This window comes from Rhinolophus sinicus, chromosome X, assembly GCF_036562045.2.
Source record: "Rhinolophus sinicus isolate RSC01 chromosome X, ASM3656204v1, whole genome shotgun sequence".
NCBI classification, from domain to species: Eukaryota; Metazoa; Chordata; class Mammalia; order Chiroptera; family Rhinolophidae; genus Rhinolophus; species Rhinolophus sinicus.
Window position 1 is genome coordinate 85,575,124 of NC_133768.1, and position 17,345 is coordinate 85,592,468.

General features: G+C 37.4%; 1 protein-coding gene across 13 annotated transcripts in view; it reads right to left on the reverse strand.

The window, feature by feature from the left end:
• Window positions 1-17,345, reverse strand: part of THOC2 (THO complex subunit 2) — a 152,773-nt gene that overhangs the window by 111,306 nt on the left and 24,122 nt on the right. For all 13 annotated transcript variants that reach the window (XR_012493507.1, XR_012493508.1, XM_074324168.1 and 10 more), the window contains 3 exons: window positions 7,374-7,432; window positions 2,705-2,796; window positions 371-422 (listed from right to left, as the gene is read on the reverse strand). Coding sequence is in view for 11 of the 13 variants with exons in the window: in XM_074324168.1 (XP_074180269.1) it covers window positions 371-422; window positions 2,705-2,796; window positions 7,374-7,432 (203 nt within the window). In the remaining 2 variants the exon portion in view is untranslated. The remainder of the gene's footprint in view (window positions 1-370; window positions 423-2,704; window positions 2,797-7,373; window positions 7,433-17,345) is intronic.

The window sequence follows — 17,345 nt, forward strand, 5'->3', positions numbered from 1 at the left end:
GCATTGAATAAGATTAATTATGTGGTTACTAAAATCTGAATAATTCAGACTAACTTAACTTCAAAAACGACTTCTTTACTTGAAATGACTTAATTTAGCTCAATTTTATAAAGGTACATTCTTAAAAACTCAAACTATTTGAACTATAAACTAAAACTATCTAAAGCTGGTTTATAAACAGTGATTATACTCATATTTTACTTGCAATACTATATTCTCTATAAAGTAAAAAAACATATATGCCAGATTTGTAGAAATATTTGTATATTTGTAGAATCTTTAGTTTGAAAGGAAATATTTTATTTAACACAGTAAGTACCATTAATTTACCACAGCACTTTTTATGGTAAAATAAAGGCTTAATACTTACCTAATATGCAGAATACATCAGCAAGAATGGAGGGCATATCCTCACGAAATTCCTAATTTTAAAAACATAATTATTCATAGTAAATACTAGAATAGCACAGTACAAAGTATTATGGCTTCAGAAAAACACTCTTCAGTAAAACCTAAAAACTAACAAAACCTCAAAACCACTATGCTGACAAATAAAATTATTCAAGTTTTATAATATAGAGAAAATAAAAAGAGGAAGACAATGATTGGGAAAAAATGTTTAAATGTCTACCACGAAATAACTTGATTTAAAAAAAACAGAAACCTAAACAAGCTTCTCAGGAAATATTAAGACCACAAATGAGTAACATTTTTCCAATGAAGCTTCATGTTAGAAACCACTGGAATTTGAAGTACCTCTCGCCTACTTAAAGCAAGACTGTTAAAAGGGTACATTTTTCATCCAAAACTTTAAATGTTGTGCTCATGCCTGAGCCAACACTGATTTATGCAAAAATCACAGTGGTATCAGAAGAACAGAAATCTAAAAATTACAAAAACAATTACAAGCTGTTGTTCCATAATTCAAGATTCTCTGAAGATAAAATTAACTACCAAAAATCTATCTTTATTTTCCTTATGCACTGATGTCTGTAGCCTTTGAAGAAACTGACCCAAAATTCTCCCCTCATTTCTGGATGAAAATTTCAGCACTTCCCACTCCCATACCCAATTTTAGAGCCATTTTTCATTAGTAAGGATCATAGTTCAAAAATTGCAGTTAGTTTGCTGGTACTATAGCAACCCTAAAATTAGTCTATTTTCAGAGACTAAAGGAAAGAAATTTAATTCTAAAGAACAAACTGGCATCTATAAGAGATATGCAAAATATGCTTCTGTGGGTAAGATATGGGATAGTGTAATATGAGACTATGATAAATCCATGACAAAGATAATCCAGCTGCAGAATATGAATATATATGAGTATATCACTAAGGACTCAAAGGAAAGAGGAAGGTAAGTAAAAACCAAATACACATTAAGTTCATTTGGACTATTCATTTTCAACAAATTGGAAAGTATTAGACTCAGATTCTATAACCACATTAAACTCTACATCAATGCACACTTTACAGAATGAAATAACCTTAATTGTCAACCAGATTTCAGTCTCAAGTTTCTTAATGGCTATGAATTCTGGCTATGTCTACTTGAGTGCAAGTACTCAGGCTACTTGAAAATCAGCAATAAAAGAGCAAGACAAGAGTTTTCAAACATGGAATATTAGTTGTTTAAGAAACAGACTACCCCAACATGACTAATGCTGCTGTTATCAGATAAAGACAGTTTAGGGATAAAAGAGAAACTCGTATTAAACCCCTACTGCTCAAATACATTGCAATATGGGGAGGGGGGATAACAATAGCTAAACATAGTCGTTCTTTAAGACTATCCTCAGAAAAGCACAAAAATCATACAAAGGAGATTACCTACCCTAACAGAAAAAAGCTACAGAATCTTAAAGTAGCACAAGGGAAATTTGCACCAATACCAGGAAGCTCCAGGTCCCACATCTGTAATACTTATTATGAAAGCTATTCTCAACTGGGCAGATAATGTTATTTACATGAGTTTAAAATCCAGCCTAATAATAATAGAATGATACACCACTTGTAAAAACTCAGACTTAACTACTGGTTTACAATAAACACCCTTCACACCCTTACAATTTGAGAGTTCATCTTTCAATTCATATAACAAACCACCATGAAAAGTATCTGATCTGAATCTAACTTAAATTCTCTAATAAATAAAAGAGTAAAGCAGAATAACCACTTAAAGGTTAGGGAAAAAACTCTACGTACTTAATATTTTCTAAAACAACCAGCCAACACATAAAAATTGGCATCAAGTGAACGTTAGAGCTATGCAATCTCAATTTAAAATAATGTAATAATCAATTTAAAAATTATTTTCTAAACATAACCACAAACAAAAGAAAATGCCTTGATATGCTGCTATATTGAGAGAAAAATACTCTAGCCAAAATACTTTTATAGTAGCATTTTTAATTAACTATACCTTCATTTTATTACAATGCAGGTTTTGCCCTCCCAACTTACCTAATATTTTCTGCTTTACTTACAACCAGACAAAAAGATTAAAATATCTTTATTTCTGTCTAGCAACAATGGCTTACCAATATTGCCTTAAAACATTCACTATTATAATTTAAAATAAAATGAAATGCAAGTTATACACATCAGGGATCTTTGTATCAAAGGCAAAAAGAAATATGTAACAATTATTAAATTAAAAAACACATATATACATACATACACACACATATATGTAAAATACTTACACTAATGTCATTAAGAACATTAGATGCCTGTTCATGCTTTAGATTTCCTTTAATGACGTGGTATGATAACTCATAGAGAGCTTGCTGGAAATCTGTTGAACATAAAAGAGAGTGTAAGGACGCAGTATCCTGAACATGAAAGGTAGATCCTCTGGGGAAGATCTATATATTTCCTACTTCTCGGAATTATTATAAACATCAATAACAACAAGAAAAATATACTTCTAATGCTTTATTTTAGCAGATATTTTCCTTTTATGTTCACAAAAACAAAACTAAGAGTAAGAAAAAAGTTCACCTTGACTCCACTACTACTTATTGCTTGAGCATTTCCTTCCAATCTTTTCCTGTATTTTACACATTTGCATTCATAGCACACATCATTTGGTATTCTGATTCCCCCACACTTTTTTTTTTTTTTTAAAGATTTTATTGGGGAAGGGGAACAGGACTTTATTGGGGAACAATGGTCAAATTGTTGTCCTTTCAATCTTAGTTGTGGAGGGTTCTGTTCAGCTTCAAGTTGTTGTTCTTTCAGTCTTAGTTGTGGAGGGCGCAGCTCAGCTCCAAGTCCAGTTGCCATTGCTAGTTGCAAGGGGCACAGCCCACCATCCCTTGCGGGAGTCGAACGGGAGGCAGCTCAGCTCAAGGTGCCGTGTTCAATTTTCTTTTTCTTTTTCTTTTTTTTTTAGTTGCAGGGGGTGCTGCCCACCATCCCTGCGGGAGTCGAGGAATTGAACTGGCAACCTTGTGGTTGAGAGCCCGCGCTCCAACCAACAACTGAGCCATCCGGGAGGCAGCTCAGCTCAAGGTGCCGTGTTCAATTTTAGTTGCAGGGGGCAGAGCCCACCATCCCTTGCGGGACTCGAGGAATTGAACTGGCAACCTTGTGGTTGAGAGCCCACTGGCCCATGTGGGAATCGAACCGGCAGCCTTCGGAGTTAGGAGCACAGAGCTCTAACCGCCTGAGCCACCGGGCCGCCCCCCCCCCCCCCCCACACACACACACTTTTAAAAGCATGTTCTCATGCTACCAAAGTCCCCAAAGTTATTTGCAGTGACTGCACAGAACTCCAGCAAATGGTCATAGACATAAACTAAATGAACCATTCCTCTCACAAGCAGATTGCATAGGTTTTCCTAAATATATTCAAATTATAGTCAATTCAATATCAGGGCTACATTGACAACAGGTAAGGCATAGCAGTAAAAATAAAAATCAAATTTTATCCTACCATCAGAGAAATTTCTCCTAGAATCTAAATCTCTTTTCTCCTCTATTTCCATCAGAATGCAAACAAAAATTGCATACATACATATATGAAACGGCAGTTCTATGAAAACATGAGAGTCAACCAGAAGCAGTCGCATTCACTATCAATTAGCATAAACCCCTTTCCTAGAGAAGGAATTTTTTTTTTGGGGGGGGGGAATTAATGGTTAAATGAACACTTCCTCCCAGCCACCTTCTTCTTTAGTCCCATACACTAAAAACTCTACTTCCTTCCTCTCATTAAAAGTAGGAAAACAAGTAGTTCTTAAAATATTAATGTAAAATAAAATCAATTTATAATCTCCTTTTGAGGGAAACCAAAAATGTTTCAGGGCAAAATAGCAAGTAAAAAATAAAACATTTTTTTTTAAGTGTTTTTGTGACTAATAGTCACAAAAAAGGAACATAATAGAAATCAAAACTTATATCAATCCTCCTTTAAACAATGAAAACAGTATTTTACAATGAAATAAATTTATCCCATTATTTGCTAAAGAGATATAGCCAGATTATTCCAATTCCTTGTGAAGTATTTAAATATATTTACCTTCTATTATATATGTTCGACCTTTTTCACAAATATGTCTTCATTATGCTTATAATAAGCTATATAAAAGCTAAAATGCAAATCTAATTGCAAAGCTAAAATAAAAGCTTTCTACTTATTAGTATGGTAGGAATATGCTTTCAATTTCTATTAATAAAATGTTTTTTATAATAAGTAATACTTAAAGTTATTTAGATAACTAAGATTTTTTTTAAAAATGCACTCACTCTTAGAAGGACAAAAGGGCTGAGCATAAACTAAATTCCCATAAGAATATAGGCTCTGGGGCGGCCGGATAGCTCAGTTGGTTAGAGAGCTAGCTCTTAGCAACAAGGTTGCCGGTTCGATTCCCACACAGGCCAGGGAACTAGTTTTCAATCCCACAACTAGATTGAAAACAACAGCTTGAGCTTGGAGCTGAGCCACCGGTGGGTGGCCAGTTGGCTCAGTGGTTAGTGTGTGGTGCTCATAACACCAAGGTCGCCAGGTTCAAGTCCCACCTGAGCCAGTGAGCTGCGCCTCCACTAGATTGAAAAAATGACTTGACTTGAAGCTGAGCTGCACCCCCCACAACCAGATTGAAAAACTATGACTTGATATCCTGGAAAAACACACTGTTCCCCAATATTCCCCCAATTAAAAAAAAAAAAGAAGCAGCAGCAGCTGAGGGAATTCTAATCATAATCACAGGAGGAGATTAAAATAGAGAACAAATGGCCCAGGTCATTTTACTGATACTAAGTGACATAAAACCATCATAATGTAATTCACAAAGTAGCAAAAATAGTCCCCAATTCACATGTTATTTAAATGCCCATTTAAGTGGTTAGGTAACAGTAAGTGGTGCCTTAAGACTACTAGGCTAGCCCTACAAAATCCTTTAAAATTTATACTACAGTTAAAAAACTGTATTTACAATTGGGAGGAAAACTTGCAACCCTTATAATTACACACAAAAATAAATAAAAGATTTTAACTTAATGCTAACATTTCAGAAAAAGCAGTTTTAAGAATAGCCACAAGTAAAAGAGACTTTTAGAGATTCTTAGGTTCATTGTAGGATTTGAACATTGAAGACATCAGTTTTTGATTATGTCAAATATCACTGACTACTCATGTTTATCAGCCATCATTACAATGTTATTTTATTGGGGGGGAAGAGGCTTACAAAAAACAAGGTGAAGTAGTGTGCAAAGGAAAACTACCTGCCTAAAATGATATCAATTCAAGACAAGGGCATAAAGGGCAAGGACTGAGGGAACACTACCCAAACACAATCCCCCTTAGATAGAACAAAGGAAATTTTGAAGAAATACCATTCACTTTCCTGCATGGACTACTACCAACTAGTGTGCTCAAACCAAAGCTTGATTGTTGGCAGGTATCAGCCAAACAGTATACGTGCTGGGGAAGCAGGCCAAGGGCAAGCCAGAAAGCACCAGCAATTCAGCCAATGAGACCATACTCATAACTATTTTTTATTTCCAACATGGATCAGAACAACCGTGCAAATTAACAATAATCTGATAGTTATTAAAGATCCACACAGCCCCCATTTAAAACTAAGAGTAATCAGCCTGTCTTAGGCTATAATATTTATAGTCTTTCTGAGAATTCTCTTTATCCATTTATGGTTTCAACTGCAAACAAGATCAAAGTTAACTAAGAAGTTAACAATTTGTTTTAAACATAGGGAAGAAAAAAATTAAGTATCCAGTGCTTTTAGAGTCTTTTTTTTTATTTTCTTACACTTCTGGCAGTCAAGTGCTTATTCAAAAAAGAAGGCATTATATCAACCAGAAATCTTTATGAATGGTAATGCAATTTTATAAGCAGGATGAATTGGAAAATAACTCTGGGGACTCAGGCTAGGAATGCTAAGTCTTAAAACAGGTCTTACCCAAATGACAGGAAAAAAATGGCTCATTCATTTGTTATAAAATTGCTTTCCACTCCAAAAAGCAAATTTTCTTTTAAAAGTATATACTCTCATATTAAGAAATATTTAACTTTTGATAAAACAAAAGTAAACTTACCAACAAAAATATTCTGTTCTGAATATTCTATTCACATAATTTAAATAGATACAATAAATTTTATCTAATAAGTTTTGGTTTAAAATAGAACTGGTTATGAATTACCTTTTCCAGATCAAAAAAAATATGTTATGGGTTCTACCAATGAAAGCTATGTATAAAAACGCTTTAAACTTACTAGACATAATTGCTTTTGTTTTTCCCCTCTTTTTCTAAATCCATATGCCTAGTTTTAAATTAATGAATATTAAATAGTAACATCCTTCAAAATTAAAATAACTGCAAATTTATATCCTGCTTAATTATATAACATTTTACTTAATAAACTATATTTGTGATATGCAGTAAACTCCTTTTGCTTTTAATGTTTTCCATGACAACTTCCTTTGATAAGATCCCGAGGTAACCAGCTTTAGTAAAAAATACTGAACCTCAGTTTCTGGAAATTTCCTAGTGTAACTAAGATCACAATAGTTTTTCTTTCAATGCTAGCTTTTCTCTTCTGTTTATGATAACTAGCCTGAGTAATTTTTAATACAGCTAGCAACTGCAGAATATACCATGTCACAATTATAAAAACCATGCAATATCATATGACTACTATGCAGGTCAAATAACATCCTTATACAAAAATATAGTCTTACTATAACTATAGTTTTAACCTTAATTGTAATATATTCATATAAAAGCTTTATATAATGTGAACTATCTTATACCTTTTGTTTTCATTCGTAACAATTTGATGGAAAACAGGATATTTATTAATTTTGACCAAGCCAAAAATAATAGCTTTGATACTTTTAAAAGTCTTACCTCTATAAGTCGAACTATCATGACTTTTATTTTCACTGAGGATCCGGCATAAATGCAAACTAGAATAAAACAGAAATTGTCTGCATTAATTTCAAATCCCAACATAGATGATCCTTACAGAGCAAATTATATCAACTAAAAATATTTGGCAACGTATCAGATATTTAAATCCATTAGTTTATAATGAGAATAAAATAAACCTAAAAATCCTAAAAAATCCTAATTTGTCAGAACTGGAGGATGCTAGTGAAACAATTTATGATTTTGAAAACTGGTAAAAGAATAAAAAATCAAGCACTTATTCTGCCTTCATACAGGAAGCAACAGTTGATAAGAAATGTCTCTGTATTGAAGTATTTCAGCTAATAAATAATGAAGGAATGATAGAGTTACATCATCATTTTAAGATTCCTAATAAAGATCTAGGCATCTATCAATGACTATTCACATCACAAGAAGAGACAATGTGACATTATGTGCCGCCTGATCCTGATGAAAGACTACACTACCCACCTATGAAGTTGTCAAAAAAATTAAAAGGCATGAACCTAAATTCAGCATAACTCTACAGGTCAATGACTCAGTCTCTTCAACAAACATATATTGCTATGACAAATAAAAGATGATGGGGGATCCTCAGAGTAAAAAAGGCATAAGAGAGATAGCAATCACAGTGCATGAATCCTTACTTGGATCCTGTTTCAAGCAAGTATTTTAAAAATTAATGTGAGTTCATTTTTATTATGAGTCAATTGGAATATTTTATAAAGACTCCATCTTTAAGAGGTAGATCCTGAAATATTTAGAGATAAAGTGATATTTAGTTCAATAAAATGGGGAAATGAGTAAGGTTATAGATGAAACAGGATTGGCCAGCAGTTGACAACCATAGAAGCTACTTGATGATTTCATTGAGGCTATTATACCATTCTACTTTCTCATCTGAGATTTTTTCCCAATAATAAAGTTTAAAAACAAAACATTGAATTTTTTCAACAAATTGAAAAAAATACTTGTATTTTGAATACTTCCTCATTAGATTAACTTAAATACAGCTAAGAAGAATAGATATACAGGCTACAGTGAAAACAGGTATGCCCACTTGCAACTCCAGAAAGGAGAGAGAATGGGGCAAAATCAATATCAGAAGAAATAATAACCAAGAATTCAGTTTTCCAGAACTGAAATGAAATCCACATCTGGGCACATTACAGTAAAGCTACAGAAAACCAAAGATAAAATCATTTAAGCAACTAAGAAAAGAAAAGACAATATTATCTTCATGACTTCTCAACAGAACAGTGAGTGCCAGAAAGAGCTGAAAGATACATGCAAGGTGCTAAAACAAAGTATCTGCCAACCTAGAATTCTATGTCCAAAAAACAGAATTCCAAGAAAAGGCAAAATAAGGACTAAACTTCAAACAATAACTGAGTTCATACAATAAAAAAAAAACACTTAAGGACATTCTTTAGGCAGGATAAAAATGATTCTGAATAGAACCTTAGAGTTGCAGCAAGAAATGATAAAGGAAAAAGAGGTTAAGTGTATGTGATATGGACCAAATGAAAGAGCCTCCCCACCCCAATCCCCACTATAGGGATTTTAAGTCTCCTTTTCCCTAGTTTCTTAGCTCCCTAGCCCCTGGTCCTAATCACTTTTCAAAACAGTTTCCTAATCTTAAAAATTGTTCCTAGCCTGAACCACAGAATGTTTCCTGCCCCCTGCTCCAGAAACTTGTGATTTATGCTTGTTGATTGTAATCACCGTGGCCCAGAATTCTTTCTAGGCCAGCTCCTGGATGAATAACGCCACCTGAATGACAGGTTAAACCAGAGGAAAAAGCCACAGGCTCCATGAAGCTAAACGGACTTTCTATCACATAGTCACCCTGCATCAGTAGCTTTGAGTCCTGCTTCTTGGGCCAACATTTTTAAATCTATTAACCAAAATCTATCTCTCCTCATCTAGGGGCTATCAGGATACAAATGATGCCCCAGCAAGGCTTCCAGTACACCAACCAAGGAGGCCAACACAGTCTTCCAGGTTGATCTCGAGACCTCTTCCTCTCATATAAGATCAGATAGGGCGAGAGTTCTGTGAATCCCCAATAGGTAGAGACAACGACTACATTCAGCAGGAAGCAGAAACAGAAGAAGAGACCTCCTGTTCCTCAACTTCCCATAGATATTTATTGGGATCATGCCTCTCAGGGGGAAATAAGGCAGGCAGTTAGTAGCAGGAATTGGGTCTCCAAACATTCCTGCACATCCGATATAACCTACGAATTGCAACCGCCCAGAAACCTCACCTCCACACCCAAACTTTTCCTTTATTTACTATAACCATCAACCACTGTAAGGAAGCTGAAGGTTACAAATATTGGACTAGATTAGACCAGTCACTCACACCTAAGTAGTAACGGCTACAATGACCTTCATTTCACCCTAGCCTCATTATACCATCACTGTAATATCATACATATGCCCGGAAGTTCATTAGTATCATTTTAACAGACTGAACTCTGGGAAAGAACATGCATAATCTGAACAAATGAGGTAATAGTCTCCTGTCAATCCTAAGTGCCAATCAAGAGACCCCCACACCCAGAGAGGAGTAACCCATTCTAGAAGAGAAGGAAATAATAATTGCAAGTCCTCGTCAGTTGGCGCCTTATAAGCCACTATGTTGCTCAGGCCCATTCCTATCCCTTTGGAGTGTAGTTTTGCTTCTAATAAGCTGCTCTTTCACCACTGCCTTTTGGTGTCCCACTCAATTCTTTGTTCAGGATACAAAGAACCTGGACACCACGCTGAGAGGAGTCCATGCCCCACTAACATATGGGTAACTCTAAATGAATATTAACTGAATAATAATAGTGTCTTGAGGTATTTAAACATACATAGCATTAAACATATAGATACATAAGTGGAAAAATAATATTAAAATATATCAAGATTAATGTGGATTTATCTCAAATACACAAATTTAGTTCAAATTAATTCACCACATTAAACTGATTTTTTAAAAATCAGACTATAGTTCAATAGATGCATAAAAGACATTTGACAATATTCAATATCCATTACTATTTTTTTATTGGGGGAGGGGAACAGGACTTTTTATTGGGGAACAGTGTATACTTCCAGGACTTTTTTTTTTTCCAAGTCAAGTTGTCCTATCAATCTTAGTTGTGGAGGGTGCCATTCAGCTTCAAGTTGTTGTCCTTTCAGTCTTAGTTATGGTGGGCGCAGCTCAGCTCCACGTCCAGTTGCCGTTGCTAGTTGCAGGGGGCACAGCCCACCATCCCTTGCGGGAGTCGAACCGGCAACCTTGTGGTTGAGAGGACGCGCTCCAACCAACTGAGCCATCCGGGAGCTCAGCGGCAGCTCAGCTCAAGGGGCCGTGTTCAATCTTAGTTGCAGGGGGCGGAGACCACCAACCCTTGCAGGACTCGAGGAGTTGAACCAGCAATATTGTGGTTGAGAGCCCACTGGCCCATGTGGGAATCGAACCGGCAGCCTTCGGAGTTAGGAGCACGGAGCTCTAACCGCCTGAGCCACAGGGCCAGCCCCATTACTATTTTTTTAAAGACTCTTAGAAAAATAGGAATAGAAGAGAACTTACAATGTGAAAGCAGCAGTTCTGATACTATGGTTCACAGACCCTTGATTCCCCAAGACACTTTCTGGAGTTCTACAAGGTCAGAACTCTATTTGTAATAATACTAAGACTTTATTTCCCTTTTTTTGCCATATTGACATTTGCACTAATAGTTCAAAAACAAAGGAAGATAAGACTGCTGGAATCTTAGCATGTATCAAGGCAAAAACACAAAACTGTCTCATTGAATTCTTCATGATCAAGAAATTGAAGGAAAGAGGGGCCGCCTGGTGGCTCAGGTGGTTGGAGTTCAGTGCTCCTTATGCCGAAGGCTGCCGGTTCGATTCCCACATGGGCCAGTGGGCTCTCAACCACAATATTGCTGGTTCAACTCCTCGAGTCCTGCAAGGGTTGGTGGTCTCCGCCCCCTGCAACTAAGATTGAACACGGCCCCTTGAGCTGAGCTGCCGCTGAGCTCCCGGATGGCTCAGTTGGTTGGAGCGCGTCCTCTCAACCACAAGGTTGCCGGTTCGACTCCCGCAAGGGATGGTGGGCTGTGCCCCCTGCAACTAGCAACGGCAACTGGACCTGGAGCTGAGCTGCGCCCTCCACAACTAAGACTGAAAGGACAACAACTTGACGTGGAAAAAGTCCTAGAAGTACACACTGTTCCCCAGTAAAGTCCTGTACCCCTCCCCCAATAAAATCTAAGGGGAAAAAAAAAGAAATTGAAGGAAAGAATAAAGCCAGTCTCATGTAAGATGTCACCATACAGTTTCATTGTATTTTTCATGACTGTTCATAAGCAAAAGCCAGTTTCACTTAGGAATGTCCTCGATGGGAGTGACATCAGCAAGATGGCAGCATAGGAAGCCCCAGGCCTTCCTTCCTCCCATAGAAACACCCATTCAACAACAATACTTGTACACATACCAATTCCCTTTATGGGAAATTCAGAAACCAGTTAAGGGGCTCCTGAACTCAAGGCAAGCACTAAACCAGCTGCATTACAGCGGGTAGGAAAATTCATGACACCCTTTCACCATAGTCCCTCCTCCTGGCACAGCACCACACAATCGGAAGGAAACTCCCAGCTCCCAAATTCTCCCTGAGAAGTTAAAGAGAAGACTGGAATGTACATCTAACATTCTGACTTTGGGAGGGAGGCTTCCTGGGAGACTAGTTTCTTTCTCAAACATCTTGGAGCACAGACAGGACCTGGCATACTCTAGGTGGCTAAGGCCTGCTGAGAATAAAAAAGAGCAGGGTGGTGAGCTGCAGGTCCAGAGAACCAACAATACGGGAAACAGAGACCAACACAATACAGCTCAGCAACCTCTGCCTTGGGGAAAAAGAGAAGACTGGAGTGTGTCCAACATTCCAGCTTTGGGGGTGTGGCTGCCTGAGTGACTGGTTTCTGTCTAGCCTGACTTAGGGTGCTCACAGTACCTGGGGTACTCTAGCTTCCTGGGGACCAGTAAGAACAAAAAAGAGCTGGGTGGTGTGATGCTGCTTCAGAGGACCCATGGTACAACAGATAGACAAAAGAAAATATAAGAGAGTACAAGCTTCTGAAAAAAAGAAACTGGAAAATCTTTCTAATTTGGAATCAATGCACTGAAGTCCTGAGAAGACATATCTAGAGAAAACGTTTGAGAGGTGCCCAGAATCTATAACCAGGCTGATAAAGGCCTTTCCCTGTACTAACCTAATCCATAAAGACTAGGAGAGAAGAGTGTTTTTTCAAATGCAATGATACCAACACAAAATTAGAAGGAACATAAAGAAACAGAGAAAATGACCCAACAAAAGGAACAAACTAAGTCTCCAGAAACTGACTCTAAAGAATCAGAGGTACACGAATTATCTGAAAAGAATTTAAATTAACCATCATAAAGACACTGAACAAGCTCAGGAATTTGATGCATGAACAAAATGAGAATTTCAACCAAAGGATAGAAAATATAAAAAAAGAACCAAACAAATTTTGGAGCCAAAGAATGTAATAACTGAACTGAAAAATTCACTAGAAAGTTTCAACAGCATTATGCAAAACAATGAAACTGGACACTTATTTTACAGCATAATACAAATCTGAACTCAAAAAATGAATTAAGTACATAAACATAGGACATGAAACTGTAAAACTCTCTAGAAAAAAACATAGGGAGGAAGTTTCATGACATTGGTCTTACCAAGATTTCTTAGATATGACACCAAAAGCACAGCCTACTAACGCAAAAACAGGCAAGTGGGACATCAAACTAAAAATTGTGTGCACAGCAAAGGAAACAATGAACAGAATGAAAAGACTACCTGTGGAATTTGGAATAAAATATTTGCAAACCATGTATCTGAAAAGGGGTTAATAGTCATAATACCAGGTCTAACAATTAAGTTCACTAATTCATCCTAGAAAAAGTGCTATATACTTCATAGCTGAATATCACTATGGTCACCTTCAAACTACTCCCCTTGGGAAGCTATGCACCGACACCAGCGCCTATTCCACCCTTCAAATCAATTTTGGAACTCTTTTTCTGGAATGGCCATCAAAGCTGTCGTCGTATTACCCTTGATATCCTGAATGTCACCAAAATGTCTTCCTTTCTATATTTTCTTTATCTTCGGGTAAAGAAGGAAGTCATTGGGGGCCAGATCAGGTGAGTAGGAAGGGTGTTCCAATGCAGTTATTTGTTTACTGGTTAAAAACTCCCTCACAGACAGTGCCATGTGAGCTGATGCATTGTCGTGATGCAAGAGCCATGAATTATTGGCAAGAAGCTCAGGTTGTCTAACTTTTTCACATAGCCTTTTCAGTACTTCCAAATAGTAAACGTCCTTAACTGTTTGTCCAGTTGGTACAAATTCATAATGAATAATCCCTCTGATATCAAAAAAGTTTAGCAACATTGTTTTGACTCTTCATTTGGACAGACATAACTTTTTTTGGTCGTGGAGATTTCCATTGTGCGATTTGTTTCGGGGTCGTATTGGTACACCCATGTTTCACCACCAGTGATAACACGGCCCAAAACATTGTCTTGCCTCTCCAAAAGTTCTTGGCAAACTTCGACTCTCTTTTCCTTTTGTTCATCGGTGCACTCCTTCAAGACCACTTTTGCACACACCTTTCTCACGTCAAGATTTTCAGTTAAGATTTTCCTAACTGTTTCTCTATTGATGTTTACTTGGTCTACTATGCTTCTCACAGTCAGTCGACAATTTTGACGCACAATTCCATGGACTTTTGCAATGTTTTCATCAGTTCAGTTCTGCTCCATATTGGCCACCCTGACCTCTCTTCATCAGTGATGTGTTCTCTCCCCTCAGAAAAACGTTTAATCCATTTGTACACTGCCGTTTTCTTCATGGCATTATCCCCAGAAACTTGGACTAACATGTCCCTGATTTCACTTCCACTTTTGCAAAGTTTAACAAGAAATTTAACGTTTGTTCATTGCTCTAATTCAAGCTCATACATTCTTGCTATGACACACAGAAACACACAATAATAATGAACACGACTCAGCAAGATACTGCCACACGTCTACACAAACACAGCTGTAAGACACTGATATACCAAGGTTATGAAACCTTACTGAGCTGTTTGTACAGTGCTGCCAATGTAAGCGCATGGTGGCAAGTTCACGAACTGAATTGTCAGATCTCATATATAAGGAATATCTACAACTCAACAACCAAAATAACATAATAACCTGATTTAAAAACAGGCAAAAGACTTGAATAGACATTTCTCCAAAGGCATACAAATGGCCAATAGGCATATGAAAAGATGTGCAATGTCACTTATCAGAGAAATGCAAATCAAACCCACAAAGAGATATGACTCTATACATGTAAGGATGCATTATCAAAAAAACAAAAAAAAACAAAAGATTACATCGCAGAAATGGCGGCATGAGGTGAGCCTCTTAAAATCTCCCCTGCAATTTACAACAAATTGAACAGCTATGCCTAAGCCCTAGCCAGACCATCATCTCTAATGCGTCTTTTGGAGCAAAATGTGCCGGTCTTATTTTAAGACAAGGTATAGTATAATATAATATGATGTAATATAACATAATATAATACTGGGTATAATATAATATAATATAATATAATATAATATAATATAATATAATATAATATAATAAAGACTGGGAATATAATGTAATGTAATATAATATAACGTAATATAATATAATATAATACAATACAATACAATACAATACCGGCTATAATATAAGAACGGGTCTTATATTAATTTTTGCTCCAAAAGACACATTAGAGCTGATGGTCCAGCTAGGTCTTATTTTCAAGGAAACACGGTAATTCCACAGAGGACTCTCTGCATTGCAGACAGGCAAGACTAAGAGACCCACAACTGAAATAATCTAAAAGTGGGCAAATTGGGCGTGGAGGAAGGGAAGGGGGGACGAGGGAAGGGTGAAGTGTGGAGATGTGGCACCACCAACCACAGGATGCAGACTAGAGCTAGTATGTAGTAGCTCCAAGCTCCCTGCATTCTGGAGCTACCGCAGCCATGACACAGGGAAGAATTTGGACTGCTACTGCTCCCATTATGGCCCACAGTCCCGCCTGAGGGATCAGCATACACACAGCTGAACCCAATGCTCATAACCTCAGAGCTAAGACTGAGGGAAGAAGGGTGAGAACAGTGGTTCAAGCTCTCACTGCCAAGCAGAAGACAGAGGCATGGAGCTTAGATGACACCTCCCCACCGTCCCAGAGTGCGCCCCACCCCCAGCTTTCCAGTGCTAGAAGCTGAACAGTAGCAGTGTCAGATCAAAAGAACAGAATATTCACAGTTCTGAAAACTGTAGCCCTGCAGCCACGAACTCGAATCGAAGCCCAACTAGTTCCGGCAAAGGGGAAGGAGCCCTGGGTGCAGGACAGGCTGTAGTGGTGGTAATCGCCATTGCTCTGGGCCATCTCTCACAACCCGCCTCGCCCTGCCCCCAACTATCTGGGAAGATCCCTGCAGGGGTAAACAGAGCCCTTGAAATACACAGGCCCTGAATCTGGTGTGGGAAGAGCTTCAAAACTTCCGAAGATCTCCACATCCCCTAGAGGAGGCGGTGCCCTGAAACCCAGGTGGCCTGCTCACAGAGGAGAAGCCCACTTTCCATGGAGCCCCCCTGCCCCCACCACTGTGAGAAGCCAGAGCAGTGCAGAGAAAATATAACACTACAGCATGAGAGAGAATAAAAGCTGCAGTCAGAGAGAAAATAAAGCATTCTACCAACACCTACGGGAAAGCAAAAGAAAGACCTCTTCCTATACACCTTTTGCAGAAGCCACTCCTATAGATGCCTGGGAAGAGAAATAATAATTTATTAATTGCCATGAATAACCAAGGTAACCAGGCAGTTCAGAAAGAAAATGAAGTCTCCAGAAAATGAACGAAAGTGACAGAATTCAAGATTGCAGTTCTGAAAAAACTCGACAGGATGCAAGAAAACACATTTTAATGAAATCAGAAACACAATCAAAGAACAAAATGAACATTTTATTAAAGAGATTGAAACTTTAAAAAAGAACCAAATAGAATTTCTGGAGATTAAGAACTCAATAAAAGAAATGAAGAATGAAATAACCAGCTTAGGTAGTAGAGTTGACCAGATGGAGGAAAGAATCAGTGACATCGAAGATAGAAACCTGGAAATTACACACATGGAAGAAGAAAGAGACTTGAGACTTAAAAGAAATGAAAGAACTCTACAAGAACTTTCTGACTCCATCAGAAAGAGCAATATAAGAATAATGGGCATACCAGAATTAGAAGAAAGAGAGAAGGGAACAGAGAGTATATTCAAACAAATAGTCGATGAGAACTTCCCAAACTCGTGGGAAGAACTGGATCTTTGAACCCAAGAAGCAAATGTACCTCAATCCAAACAGGCCTTCTCCAAGGCACATTGTATTGAAGCTGTCAAAAATTAATGACAAAAAAAGAATCCTCAAGGCAGCCAGGGAAAAAAGAAGACAGTAACCCACAAAGGAAAGCCCACCGGATTATCATCAGACTTTTCAGCAGAAACTCTAGAAGCCAGAAGGGAGTGAAATCAAATATTCAAAGTATTGAAAGAGAGAAATTATGAGCCAAGAATAATATATCCAGCAAAGATATCATTCAGATATGAAGGAGGAATAAAGACCTTTACAGACATACGGAAGCTGAGGGAATTTTCTAACATACGACCCCGCACTATAAGAAATATTGAAGGAGAATATTTGACTTGAAATTTTAAAAAAGCAAAAGAATACAAATTCATGAGTAGTATTACGGACAGACAGAAGCAGGAAATGGCAAACCCTACACCAAATAAGACACTACACACGTAA